Source organism: Poromitra crassiceps, assembly GCF_964638095.1.
Source record: "Poromitra crassiceps genome assembly, chromosome: 13".
Classification (NCBI taxonomy): domain Eukaryota; kingdom Metazoa; phylum Chordata; class Actinopteri; order Beryciformes; family Melamphaidae; genus Poromitra; species Poromitra crassiceps.
In genome coordinates, this window is record NC_139644.1 from 32105519 (window position 1) to 32120854 (window position 15336).

The following is a 15336-nucleotide window of genomic DNA, read 5'->3' on the forward strand; positions in this document are numbered from 1 at the left end:
TTTTCTATTTGTCTTTGCTGTATCCTGTTACAATTTGCTGCTGCTATATGGCCCATTAAGATACACTGAAACATAAAAATGTATACTCATGAAGGAAAAAACAGAGGATGTGGGAAAGAGATGACTGAGATTTTCATGGCTCTAGTCTAGACAAAACACTGTGAATTTGCACATTTACAAATCTTTTCTTTTTCCTTATACAATTTTGCAAGCAAGCCTATCTCCCAAGCTTTTGTCCAAGAGTAAATACAGTTAGGATTGTATTCAAAATAACTTTAGAATCCACTCACAAATTTTAAAGATGTTGATTGATGTTAGCAACTCATTAATTGAATGAAACTAAATTCAGGCACATGAAGCTGCAAAAACTGAACGCGGCTGAATGGTGATTCTAGAATAAATAAAAGCATTTATTTATGTACAACAAATGTTTCAAAGTATACAACAAACTCTACACAATAACATCAAGGCCCCCCAAAAAGTAAAGAACAAATATTTACATTTATGAACATCATATTTACATACACTTAATCTGCAGTGTTAGTTGACAAATGTAAAATTAAAATTACGTCCTCCTTCTGTACAGCTTCGCTAGCACTAATGAATCAGGTTTTCTCAGTCTTACAGTCATTAACACACATTACAACTATGTAATAAGGCTCAACCTCCACTTAACACTTCATTGTAAACACTGATTTCACACAAATCCTTGGAGTTCAATAGCACCAACATGAACAGGCGTACAAAACACATTGTTAAAAGGCACACACGTGTCATCGATACGAAATCACACCCAACACCCAACAGAGAACTGTCGAAGAATCTGCTTCAAAAACCTCAAAAAGGCCACATAGCTCTCGTCAGTCAGGATCAGGAATCCGGCAAAGAGGCAGGTTAAGTTCCTAGTCCTTAGGGAAGACACTTGTCAGTGCGATGCAGGGCACTGGCTAGACACTGACTCCATTGGTCACATGGCTTCACCTTGTTCTCTTCTCTTGTGGAGGAATTTTTTCGATTATATACAGTTCTCCGCAGTGGGGCACAGGAGGGGAAAAACTGAGGGACGGTTTCCAGGGTTCTCACGCATTTTCATGGAAAAATTTTAAAAACTTTTCCACTTTTCAAGAATCTTAATAGAATTTCTATGTAATGTGAGGTGGTGACTCTGAATCAATACCATAAATTATCACTACACTAGACAAATAGGACACATCCCATCAACATTACATGGAAGCTATTGAAATAAAACAGGAATTTTCCATAAAGAATATGAATATAAATACAAAATACAAGAAACACTCAAATCCAATATAAAGAGGTGTGTCCTATGTGTCTAGTGTAGTGATAATTTATGGTAGTGATTTGGAGTCAGTGGGTCACATTACATAGAAGCTACTGAAAGAAAATCATGAATTTTCCATAATAATATTCATAAAAAAGCAGTGAAATCCAAATTCATGTTCGCCGCCCTGCACAAACATGAATTGAAGAAATGTACGTGATAGTAAACAAAACACTGTCACGCCTTGACACATATTAGAGCTACAGAAAATAAATTTGCTGTTATGTTACATTGCGTGGAAGGTTATCCACGGAAGATTACTGTAACAATTAATTTCATTACACAGAAGAAAATTCCATGACCATAACTTTCAAGGATCTTACTAATTCCATGACTTTTCCAGGCCTCAAAAACGAGATTTTGAAAGTCACTGACTTTCACAGGTTTTCCATGACCGTGGCAACCCAGGGGTTTTATCGAGAGATAAGCTGAAAATACCTCCTGATCAACTGAGAAGGAGTACAGGGCTGGGCTGCTGACGGACATTGTGACCGATTAGCCAGTGCCATTTGCTGATATGTCAAGTCTAAAGGCTATCTCAGAGTAGCCACAGTACAACCAAGGCACATACACAGTGGTGGTGTGTTTCCTGTGTGGTTAGCATCTACAGTTCACACCTTTACATCCTACATCCTTATGAGGTGGATGAAGATACTGAGGTCACAGTTTTTTAAATTGGCACATACAGAATTCTAATTAGCATTTAGCAATTACATTCACCTATTCTCAACAACAAACGGCTCCACTGTTCGTGTTCGTCTTGGGACGAATCCTCAGGTTAACGTTTCCTTGTTTCCACAGAACAAAAAGACAATCTGGAAATAGTGCAAGATATGATCACTTCCCATCAACAACTTGCCACTTTCTATAGGAGGACAAAAAAAACCCGACGACAATATGTACAACACTGAATTCTGAGTGTGAGAGAGATAATACTGTAAGTTTAGTGTTGGATGAGCGTAGATGAATGGATGTATGAAAAACAAGACGTGATGTGGCTTTAACGCTAAGATAGTCCCTAATTTGTAAGGCATCACAAAAAGTCTGTGAGGAAAAATAGACACTACTGAGGAACCCCCAGTTTGATGATTTGGTGCGGGGATGACGGACGCTCATCTGGACACGGATGGAAAACAAATGTGCAGTGAAGACGTAAAACCCTCTTCTTCTCACCCTGGTTTTCCCTGGTACAGCGCTGATCTGTCTGTGAGGAAATAGTGGTTCAAGCTTGTATGATACTGTTGCTCGCTTCTTCTTCCTTATCTCTGTGCTGTGCGAGGTAAAGAAAAGAAAAGACGACTTCCAAGGAAACGTATTGTCAAGGCTCTTCTGACTTCTCTGCCATGTCTTTTTTTTCAGTTTTCTGTGAAGGCTGGGTTGTCTGCCTCCTCGTCCAAGCTCACAATTTGTCTCTGATGGGACAAATAGTAAAAGAAGAAGAAGAAGAAGAAGAAGTTACATTAATAATCAGCTGACTTCATGGGTGAAACTTGAAACTTCCAAGTCAGAAAAACAGAAAGTGAGGAAGATGGAATAACCATGCTGTGTCATGTAAAATGCTAGGATGAAACAGTACTAGGATGGCTGGCAGGCAAAAACTGGCACTTGTACATTAATATTGTTCTATTCTACATGATCTCAGAAGAAATTAACCAATTAAAGTCCTTAGACTCACCGGAGGGTAGGAGTAGCCGTCGGGGCTGTGGCTCCTGCATATATGCACTTGGTCCTCGGTGGTTTTCTGGTAGACGGGGTTGTCAAAGTGAATGGTGTTGGTGTTCTTCAGCCTGTAGTTCCTCCATAGCAGGACGGCGCCAAAGGCCGTAATACATACAATCACTGCATGAGGTGGAGAGAGGGACAGAGACAGAGGAAGCAAAGAGAGAAAAAGGAATACAGAGAGTGGAATTAAACTTTATAGTCGGCACTGTTACTATTTCAACAAATACTGTATGTAGTTTCTCCATGGATGATGATTTTCTATCTGCTGCCAATGGAACTCACCCAGAGGTAAGACAATATACAGAACTGTGGGGGTGGTGGGAGCCGTCTTGGGTATAGCATATATGATGTCTGGAAGAAAGGCAAAGACATGAACACTATGTATCAGTAACTAAATTGCAACGGTGCTATGTCTGTGCCAAAGATGCCGTTTTGAGAGTAACAAAACTGAAGTCTTCTCTTACCTTTAGAGGTGACTGGAGTCTCTCCGGTGCTCTGGGTCTCCTTCGTGGTCGGGGGGACCTCGGTCTTCTGCGGCTGGGTCGAGGCAGTCCTCGGTACAGGTGTGGTGGTCCTAACCAGAGGCTTGGTGGTGCGCGGCGCTGGCCTGGCTGTGGCGCTGGTGATGACGACGGGAGCGGCAGTGGTACTGTCTGGAGCTGCTGGAGGAGGAGGAGGAGGAGGGGTGGTGGTAGCCGGAGTTTGAGGCCGAACGGGAGCTGCAGGCGTCGGCACAGCTGTTTGCACAGGAAACGAAGAGGACGAAGTCAGAAAAAGTTTGTGTGCGTGTTTATTACATATTTTTTTCTTTCTTTCTTTTTATTTTTTTATTCTTTTTTTATACAGAGTTATGCAGTGACCAAAAACAAAGTGGTAAACAAAGGATTATTTAAAGTAGCTGCCCTCGGAGTAAAAAACTGACGCTTTGGGTTGGTGTTCTGGACCGGATCAACCGTAATTTTCAGTAACTACTTGGGAATGAGAACCGTGTTGACTCAATCCTTCCTCTAGAATCACTTATACTTGAAGATAACACTAAGATGCACATCATAGTGCAAACTTTTGACTGGTAGTGAATTGTTATTTTGTCCTTCAAATTCTAGTACATTTGAAGCCTTTCTATTCAATAATATACATACCTGGAACACATCTCCTCATGTCCCTGGCGAGCATCATGTTATCAGGGCAAGCACAGGTGAATTTGGGGGGATGTCTGCCCACTTGGGGAGCTGCCAGGCACAAGAACTCACAGCCGCCGTTGGCCATCTTGCACCAGTCCATGCCTGCAATGCAGGGGTGAAGGTCAGTACTGGGCTTAGATGGATACTTTTATACTAGGCAGGGTGGAAAGACTCTGAAACAGCATGATAAGCCACACCAGCTATCTAATGCTAATGGAAACTCTAGCATACATGACTGTGTTTACGTGTAGAAATAATTTATTGTGAATAATTATGAAACAATTGTCTGAGAGCCTGCTCACCTGCAGGCTGCTTGAGGTTGTGGTAGAGAACAATGTCCTCTGGAGATGACAGGTGCTCCGCTAGGGGCCTGATGTCACTGCCCGTCAGCCTGTTGGCACTCAGGATGGCATTGTTGCTGACATCTGTCCAGAACACTCTTTCCTAGAAGCACACAACACAACATGGTTTCACATTGTAGATAGAAGTACAGAATCAAATCGAACCAAACAGAAACAGTGTATTTTATATGATTCATAATTATGATTGTATGTTTTCAAAAGGGGTATTATTGGTAGATTACTGTTTGCAACTACACCGAGAAGTTTATAGCGTGTTGCATGTGGTAAATACTGGGTTTACGTGTAACAGAGTTTATCAGGCGAATATCTACCTCAAACACAGCTAGTCCCAGTGGGTGAGCCAGCTTGTGCTCGTCAATGATGAGAGTGCGTCGACCGCCGCCCTGCACGTCGATACTGGAGAGGGTGTGCAGCTTGGAGTCCACCCAGTAGAGCCGCTGGTTCAACAGGTCTGGGGAGGGGATGGGGGGGGGGGGGGGGGGGGGCAAGGGAAGGGGAACCAACAGGTCAGTCCAGAGTGACCACTCACACAAGTGGGCTCGATGAGAGCAGAGTCACTTGATGACACAAATGTGAATGGCAGAGAGCTCACCGAGTGTGATTCCATTAGGCCACTCGATATTGTCGGTGACCAGAGCGCTGCGGTCTCCTCCATTGAGTCCTGCCTTCTCAATCTTGGCTGGAGTGCCCCAGTCAGTCCAGTAAATGAAGCTGTTCAGGAAAAGACCATATAAAGATGATATGATGTGTTCTGACAAAATGCAACTCAAAACACATTTTGGGACTAAACGTAAATGGAAATAGTGAAATCAGTGAATTGTTGTGGATCGTGCACATGAAAAGACACCAAGGAGGTGTAAGGCATTATATTTCGCAGTAACACCAGTGTTGGGCTCACTTGCTGTGGGGGTCGACCACAATAGCGCGGGGTTTAGCCAGGTCTTGGTGGAAGAGAGTTTTGCGGCGGCTCCCGTCAGCGGTCACCACGCTGATAGTGCTGCGGATGCTGTCGGTCCAGTACAGGTTTCCATGGACCCAATCGAAGGCAATTCCCTCCGGAGCGTCAGTGCCACTATCAATCACTACGGTGTGTTGGGTGGAGTCGTCAGCCGCGTCCATGGGGGCTCTGGGTTGACAGGGAAGGGGGCATCAAGTAGGACCAAAGGAAATTAGTATTAGAGTATAATTACATCTCCATAAATGGGATAATAAATTGTTTCTGTCCATTCTGGCCAGTGAAAACTTGCTCACCTGAGGATCTTCTTTTGAGAGAGGTCTGACCAGTAGATCTCCTTGGTGGCCATGTTCATGTCTAGAGCCACGACGTTCTTCAGACGGGTCATCACACGCGTGTACTCACTCCTGTCCAAAGTCATCTTTCTGACCTCATGGCGGTTGGTGAAGAAAAGGTAGGCGATAGTACCTACAGAATCAGAGCAGGACACATGATTAATTCTTTACCCACACACTAAAGCAGAGCAGGTCTTGGAGTATCGAACTCTTCCACACTGTACCAAAAATATTTACCGATGGCCTTGCAGGCTTTGGTTGCTGGGTCAACTTGGTAGCCCTCCAAACACTCGCATTTGTAACTGCCCATCTGGTTGACGCAGATCTGGCTGCAGGTGTCGGGGTTAGCTCGACACTCATCAATATCTGAGGCAAATTCCCAGAGGAGAGAAAAGACACGGTGTCTCCGTTTTAGGCACATGAAACGGATACGCGGTAAATAGGGAACAGGGTGATATTTACAAAACAGGAACAGTGCTGAGTCATTCGTTACATCGGCGATCACCCCATCTACCCTATTCTGACTACGGGTAAAGCTTTGTGCCAAAGTAAATAGATTACTGGGCATTATTTCCTTAATCTGACTGAAGTTCATGTTAGCATGGACATTGCATAACATATCACTTATTTAAAGAGTGGCCACAGATTGACTTGTGATTAGGAGTGGATGTTTGCCTATTTCCGACTTAGCCTAACTACTGTATGTAGATGATGAGTATGCATGTATGACTTAGCCTAACTACTGTATGTAGATGATGAGTGTGCATGTATGACTTAGCCTAACTACTGTATGTAGATGATGAGTATGCATGTATGACTTAGCCTAACTACTGTATGTAGATGATGAGTATGCATGTATGACTTAGCCTAACTACTGTATGTAGATGATGAGTATGCATGTATGACTTAGCCTAACTACTGTATGTAGATGATGAGTATGCATGTATGACTTAGCCTAACTACTGTATGTAGATGATGAGTATGCATGTATGACTTAGCCTAACTACTGTATGTAGATGATGAGTATGCATGTATGACTTAGCCTAACTACTGTATGTAGATGATGAGTATGCATGTATGCTCGAGATGTTGTACCTTCACAGTGTTTTTTGTCAACAAGGTAGTATCCAGCAGGACACAGGCACTCGTAACCAATCTTGAGGTCATTGCAGGTATGCGAGCAGCCGCCGTTGTTGTACATGCACTCATTGGAGCCTGCCGCCGCAGGAGGAGGAGGAGGAGAAGAAGAAAAGGCGTGCCGCAGGAGGAGGAGGAGGAGAAGAAGAAAAGGCGTACCGCATACGGTCAATCTTTTTTTCACAGGTCATAAGTAGCATTTTAAGCCCTCATTAAATGTGTGAAACTACCAATTAGCTGAACAGTCATGACCAGTACTCACCACATTCTCTAAGAGGCTCATCTGACCAGTCCCTGCAATCACGCTGCTTGTCACACACCTTCTCCATGCTAATGCACTCCCCAGTGCGGCACTTAAACCGGGTCGGGCCTTCGCAGTGGGTCGCTGTGCACGAGACGGACCAGAACCAGCGTATTAGTGAGTATGAGATTGTAAGAGTTCTTCAAACAGTATTGAGTGCTGCCAAAGCATTTTTACAATAGTACAGGATAAAATAATGAGCAATATAGATGGATATAGGAATTCTATGCATTATGAATTAAAAATAGGAATTCCTATTTTAATTTTAAATTGCTCTATGATTATATGCAATGCTATTGACAATACTCATATGGCATATGACATATGCGATGCATCCTATCTATACAATTTCACAAATTAGAAATCCCTGAGATAAAAATACAATGCAGGATATCTGACAACAAGTCAACAACAAGTTTGTTTTCTCCTGGTGAAAACACTGGAGGTTTGAGTGAGTTAGGGAGGAAACACAAATTGGGGAATGCAGTTCCAAATTTCGGGAAGTATTTTTTTTTTTTGCGTATTTTCATACTTTGGACATTCTAATTATAGAAAGTGGATCTGGATCGTCTGTTTTATTTTGTACGCAGACTAGAGAGTAGATGTTGGATTCAGTGGTGGAAGATGGTTAAGTGAGCAGAGAGGAGGAGGGAGAGCTCCGTACCGTTGACGCAGCCCATTTCGTCACTCATGTCCCGGCAGTCGTACTGTTGGTTGCACTGCCGGCTGCCGTGGATGCAGGTGCCGTCGTTGCACTCAAACTCATCAGGGCGACAGGTGGGCTGAGCTGGAGAGAGGGTACACACACAAATGAGTCCCACTGACAGCGAGCGGAAGCAGGTGTTACACTGTATTTGGTGACCCATCACTCAGATTCTGTGACCTGCAGTCTTTTTAATTGGTTTAGGTTTAGGCATGAGGAGTGAGATGGTTGGGATCAGGGTAAGAATATCAGGGCAGGGCACAGAATCTGATAGAACACCAAATACAGTTGCACAAAAATCTGTGACTACAGAAATGTGTGACCGCAGAGGGTGCTTGTTGCATGCTACTGTAGTCATGTGGTCATTGCATATTCTGATGGGTGCTGTCAGAAAAGGTGAAATAATTGAGTCTTTCTCCATAAGAAGCAATGCGGTGGCATATTTCAGTGTAACACCGGCCTGTAGGTAATCAGGTAATAATACACATGTAGTAGACAACCACTTACTGCAGTCAGCCTCGTCCGAGCGGTCGTGGCAGTCAGCTCCTCCGTCACACTTCCAGCTGCTGTGGATGCACTCTCCGCTGCCGCAGTGGAACTCCAGGGCTGAGCAGGGGTGAGCGGGGGGCCCGGCGGGCTTCTTGGCGCCGCAGTTCTGGGGCCACTCGTCGGAGCCGTCGGCACAGTCGGCGTCGCCGTCGCAGGCCCACAGGGAGGGCACGCACACGGCGTTGTTGCACTGGAAGGAGGAGGAGCCGCAGGTGGTGGGCGGGCAGGCCGCCTCGTCGCTGCCGTCATCGCAGTCGGACTCGTCGTCGCACACGAAGGATTTTGACACGCACGCGCTGCTCGTGCAGCGGAACTCGCTGTTCGTGCACTGTTTAGGCGCTGAGGACAGAGAAGGGACAAGGCGCTCAGAGCGAGCCAGAGGCGCAGCTTGTGAACAGGCAATGCAGGCAATTGCTTGAGGCCCCAGGCCATTAGGGGGCCCCCGATGGCTGAGGAACTTTACTCCACAGCAGTGACCACAACTCCCTCCCCATAAACAACCAATGGACGATTTGCAATGACATTGAAACCTCCCTAAAGAGGCCCCATGTCATTCCCGTCATACTCGTATGTTTCATGTACATTCTCTTGAATTGAAAGTGAAACATACATTCAAGAGAATTTATGTAAATTGTGCATGTTTGACGGGAATGGTTCACGGTCACATATGTGAATCATTCCTGTCAAACTTGCATGATTCATGTACTTTCTCTTGAATTGAAAGTGAAAGAACGCTGGTTGGAAGGGGCCCCTTGGATTTTTTTCCTAGGGCCCCAACAGACTCTAGAATCACCACTGCTCAGAGCAATGTGGGTTTTTATCAGGGGGGGAACACAGCAGGGAGAAATGCCGTTAACGTGAGGAGGAAATGTTAGACTGGAGGGTTCTGAGAACGTATGATTGCCCAGATCAAGAGCTTCGAATCTGCCCACTCCACCGAGTTGGTTCTGGTCTGGCATTGTGACATGCAACAGCGGCTTCTCGTGTTGTAAAAATGTTCGATTGGCCAATCAGGGCCAATAAGCAGCGCAACGGGCGGGACTAACACTGTTTTCAAGCTGTTGTCAAGTACGCCAGATTGCGCCAGACCTAACAACAATCGCGACCGCTATAGATGAGAAAGACGCTGCTATCGAGGGTGTTCTAAATCGATTAAAAGTACCAATCACTTTGAAATCTGAGCATCACTCTGCTATGAAGGCATTTATTCAAAGGGGGAATGTTTATTTGCGTTCTCCCCATTGGATTACATTCAGGCGTATATGTTGTTGGCCTCTATGTGATTGGTACTTAGGACACGTTGTTGGTCTCTATGTGATTGGTTAGGACACGTTGTTGGTCTCTATGTGATTGGTTAGGACACGTTGTTGGTCTCTATGTGATTGGTTAGGACACGTTGTTGGTCTCTATGTGATTGGTTAGGACACGTTGTTGGTCTCTATGTGATTGGTTAGGACACGTTGTTGGTCTCTATGTGATTGGTTAGGACACGTTGTTGGTCTCTATGTGATTGGTTTGGACACGTTGTTGGTCTCTATGTGATTGGTTAGGACGCGTTGTTGGTCTCTATGTGATTGGTTAGGACACGTTGTTGGTCTCTATGTGATTGGTTAGGACACGTTGTTGGTCTCTATGTGATTGGTTATGGAAAATCAAACCCTCCTCAGGGATTTCCCCCACGGAAATCGGTTATAGTGGAGGCAATGTCAGTCAGACTGAAGAAGGAAATGAAGTGTTGACAAGTTGACAATTCAGTCTGATTTCAGGCTAAGTGTATGATGGAGGAAATGTTGGCAACTCACCACAGCTCTCCTCATCAGCTCCGTTCTCACAGTCAGCTTTTCCATCACAGCGCCAGGTGTTGGGTATACACTGATTCAGCCGGCCACCACAGCTGAACTCTGTCGGTCTGCACGTTTTGGAGGCTGGGGACAAAACACACTGAATTATATTCCCCCATTACTGATTCTTCTGTTACTTGTGACTGCTGCTTATTAAACAAGGGGCTGAAGGCTGGAGTACTGTAGGATCCACCTTCTTGTTCAGGTTATATTTGTGATACTCACAGCAGGTGCCGGGAAGTTCATCAGTGCCATCTCCACAGTCGTCTGTGCCGTCGCACACCCATCTCCTCGTGATGCATTTCCCGTTACCACACTGCAGCTGGTTGGTGCCACATGTCGTCAGTGCGTCTAAGGCGGAGAGAGATAAACACACAAGACAGTTGAGCTAAAGTTATCATCCATCAATGGCCATTACAGCCAGGCTCCGCATACAAAGAGATGGCTGCGAATGAAAGAAAGTGACGCCATACAGAGTAATCATACTTCGGTGAAAAATTGATCCTTAAAGCATGTGTTCGGAACACATAAAATGTTTTCCCCTCTTTCAGAGCAGAGACACGGCGCTCTGTGACCTGGAATGCCTTATATCAATAAATCATATTCCAGAGAAGGCCTTGAGGCGCATGTTGCTTCACTTGACATCAGTGGTGTCACTCTAAGTGGGGGGAGGGGCTATGTAGCAGCCAATGGCAGAGATGGTGATAACGTGCTGCCCGAGGAGCAGGGGGATGGGAGGTAAATACGGTGGTACAACCCTCTGATGAGTGGGCTACCTCCTTTCGCACACATGTACGGACAAACACATAGTTGCATGTTGCTACCTGTTTAAATTGGGCAGATGAATGGTTAACACATAGAGCTACGCAGAGAGAGTTACTTCTCTATGGACAGCAGTCTAGCCTACATGTAGCACCAAGTCGCTGATTTGGCAAGTTTCGAAACACAGCAATAGAAATCTCATTTGCCAGTGTTCATGGTTGCTGTCAGCAATCATAAAGCTCATCTGAAGTGAAGAAAGACATTCTACACCTCAGTCCCCTCAGCCCCCATCTCTAATGGAGGCAGAGGAGCCAGTGAACTGGAAGGACCAATTAAGATACTGTACATCAGAGGGAGCACAGCACAGTGCATGGAGAGGTACCAGAGGGCCTTGGCAATTCCTCCTCCTGGCCCTCGGGCCACAAAGCGCCGGCCAGCCACCTGCTTGTGGCAGGGGTCAGAGGGAGGAGCTTCCAGTCACACCACCAGTAGCTGATTGGGTCTTGCTGGTTAGTGACCTGCTACCTGGTTATAACAGCAGGGATGTTCTTCTTTTCTTTCTTTTTTTATTACAGCAGATTTATAATAAAAAATTCATAAGTACTTTAAGCCTCATGAAAATGGATGGAAAATGGATAAATCATACATAATGTATACCTGTGCTTTTCGCAGGAGTTTCAATTTATGTCAGCTCCTGGGTGAAGTGAAACACCTGCTACTATCAATAGTGGTTTATGTTTAATCAATAATAGTTATCTTGTAAATTATATTATAACAATGTCATAAGCAGACAACTTTATGTCTAATTGCAATTCATATGACTCGGCAATTGTAAATAGGCTTTTATCAGTGTTGGTCCAAAGAAAGGCAATTATACAGTCATGCCTTTATGGCAGCCTGTGGACCACAGTCATTGTCATTGTTGCTCTTGCCATAAAGATAGTTATCAGTAGTCTAAGCTTGTCTAACCTGGTGTTATCAATAGGATTTACTTGTGGGCCAACAAAACAGAGCATGAGAGGCCGAAAACAACCTGAATGACAAAAGCCAAACTTCACATTCAGTGCTTTGGCTTTATAGGTGTGAAACCTGACAGAAAGCCTGATTTACCACTTTCCCTTTCCCTGAAAGATAGAAGAGAATCACTTCAAACAAAACACATCCACATTGTGAAATGGCCACTCGTCTTTTAGATCTGTTATTGTTTCCTGAAACAGACGACACAGATGACCGACAGATGACACGCTACTCAAATGGAAGCACACATATTTACTCAACGGGCTTAAAGTTCAGTCCTTGGAAGAAAAAGTGGGCCGAAGGATGACCGTGTTATTGACTTGACTGCAAATCAGTGCTGGGAGGGAAACACAAACGTGGCATTGGTGTTTATCGGTCCTGTCTCCGATGTCTGGTGTGTTTAATCGATTTGCTATCAGGTAAACGGACAGGGAGAGGAAGCTTTCTGATAAACCTATTTAGCATCCCTTTTCTTTGCTGCTCCTATTACTATTTGGTGTCCTGGGATGAACTGGATTATAACTGGTATAAATAGAAAAGCTATGTGGTTGGCTCAGTGTGGGTGGAAGTCCACACCATGTGACAGCACACTGCATGCTTCAGACTGAGGATGGACGCGGGCCAGTCCCAACATGACCCACCACACACACACGTCTCCCCAACACAATGGGACCAATGCTGACAGCTCTCATGTCGGAGAGGATGGGTGTTTGAACCAATACTGAGGAATGTTGCCTATAGCCATGAAAGTCTGTTTGTATGGGAAGATGAGTGTGAGGGATTCCATGCATTTCCACAACATAGGGTTCTTTGTATCGACGTGGGGGCAAACAGCCTTTCTTCTGCAAACTGGCTGGATATTGCATCATCTGGGAATCATGCAGTGGCAGTTACACATAGGACTTGTTATATTGTGTGAGTCATGTGTGCACCTGCTACACTGCCAAGCAATCTCATTCATCCAAAAGTTCCAGTTTTGAAATTCTTTACAGGTTGCAGCCTGCCCTAAATCCATTCCCAGATTTCCCACATAAACATTATTACAATATAAATGGCCTGAGCAACCGGCTTTTCAAAAACCCTGCTCGACATCTGAAACCTCATTGGCTGCTGAGCCGCCCGGAGACTTGAGTGGCGACAAATGAAAAACGCCTTCATTCACACAAATGCCGGTGGAATAGAATAGAATATGTAAAAAGGAATAACTGCCTTTCCCTAAAAAATGCACGGAGGAATGAAAACTGCAATCAGGGAACAAACTGGGCCATAAATGGGCTATAATTCGCAAAATATGAAATGTTAAATTCTGACAAAATATGATTTTCATTTGGGGGGAAAGCGACCTACTCAGGACACACAGGGAGAGAGAGGGAGGCAAAAAAGGAGGAAACATTTTTTTGACCTACATTCTAGCATTCTAGGAATAATTGCCCCCTCCCCCATCACCTTGCATCCGGTGCTGTCAGAGGAGTGGGCAATTTAAACCCACAACTGGCTAAAATCATAATGTAAAAGTGATATGAACACACACATATAAAAAAACAATAAAATAATGACATTAGGCTAGAACAAAACATTATATTCTCTGTCTTTAACACAGATGCCACTTCAAAATAACGACTAACTAATACAAAAGAAATGCAGGAAATTTGAACTTACTTGTCTGGACAAGGGAACAGAAGAGAAACAGCAGTGATGCACAGCATGGCCGTCCCATAGCTTTCAGCCACATTGAGGAAGGCATCTCCACTTATGAAGAGAGAGCCCTGTCTGATCACAGTTCTAAGCTGTCAGTAATGTGGCTGTTGTTTGACACTTGACAGCTAAACGCCTTGCCTCTCTGCACCACGTCAACTCAAATAAACTCTAGCAAAGCAAAGCAAGCAAACCACTGGCTCCGGGGTGTGTGGCTTTCCCTGTGGCTCTGCTGTGTGAGATGCTCTAGTTGGACTGAGGGATAAGGATGCTCCTCTCTGCACACTGTAATGTTTGGCAACAACATCAGACCCATTTCAATGTGGTCCAGGCGTGGGAGGGGCCAGGGGGGGCCCGAGCAGGGGATGGGCCAGGGGAGGGGTCTGGAGTGGTGTGATTTCCAGCTTCACAATAAGGAGGCGGAGCTTCTTTTGCTATGAGTTTAACCCTTGAGAGAGAGACACACACACACACACACACACACACACCACCAAAGGGTGGTTTGTAGGCAATACATAATATACCAGTAATGTTTGGCTGCAAGCCTATTCTGGCAGGTGCTACATCACTGAGAGCCCAGCTAAAAAAATAATAAAATAAAATAAAATATGGCCAACACAAAGGATAAAACAAGTGTAGTCCGTTCCACAATTATTTTTAGACATATAATCAACTGCTAAACAGTTTTCTCACACACACACACACACACACACACACACACACACACACACACACACACACACACTCACACGACCAATAAGCAAAACATAATAAACACGCCATAAAATCACCAGCAAACTATAATCTTCAGTCCTTGTCAGATCATTTCCTGCAATGGGTTTTAAAGATTTGAGAGATTTATGATCTGCACGTGATTTTGAAGTTCAAAGAGTCAAAGCTCAAACTCTTCCATAAGATGTTTACAATAAGATACCCATCAGAGGAAGCGCCGAGATGAAGTGCATCTACAGAGATCAAAGTTAAATGCAGCAGCCTTGAACCTGCCAGAGAGAGCATCACATACTAAGAGATAGGCTATTCCAGGAAAAACTGTTGGACAATCCAGTTAGTAGTAAGCATTTAGATCAGTGGTTCTCAAAGTCGGGTCCGGGGACCCCCAGTGGTCCTTGAGGGGGTCCCCAGCAAAAAGGGGAATCATTTATTCTCACTATAATTCCATCCATAAGTAACACAATGACAGAATTGTCATATTTTGGTCATGGGTTTCATACACTTTCTGTAATAAAAACATCTAAAATCAAAAATCTTATCAGATGGGGAGTCTAGCTGGGACAAAATCTTATCAAATGGAGGTCTGTGGTCTAATGTGTGCAGCGGTCCTTAATGTGAAAACATTTGAGAACCACTGATTTAGATAACATTATAACCTGGCCCTTTATTTACCAATCCCATTTTATCATGCTTATTTGACAT

At 44.4% G+C, this 15336-nt stretch overlaps 1 protein-coding gene across 1 annotated transcript; it reads right to left on the reverse strand.

Moving 5' to 3' along the window:
- Positions 1 to 474: 474 nt before the first annotated feature.
- Positions 475 to 14002, reverse strand: ldlra (low density lipoprotein receptor a). The gene is made up of 18 exons (XM_083648657.1): positions 13867 to 14002; positions 10654 to 10779; positions 10390 to 10512; positions 8546 to 8926; positions 8000 to 8122; positions 7297 to 7419; positions 6993 to 7112; positions 6135 to 6263; positions 5859 to 6030; positions 5506 to 5733; positions 5200 to 5318; positions 4919 to 5058; positions 4548 to 4689; positions 4204 to 4347; positions 3529 to 3801; positions 3347 to 3415; positions 3018 to 3181; positions 475 to 2754 (listed from the first exon to the last, which is right to left on the reverse strand). The coding sequence occupies exons 1-18, from the start codon at positions 13949 to 13951 to the stop codon at positions 2698 to 2700; spliced, it is 2718 nt and encodes a 905-aa protein (XP_083504783.1). The 5' UTR covers positions 13952 to 14002; the 3' UTR covers positions 475 to 2697.
- Between the last annotated feature and the right edge of the window lie 1334 nt (positions 14003 to 15336).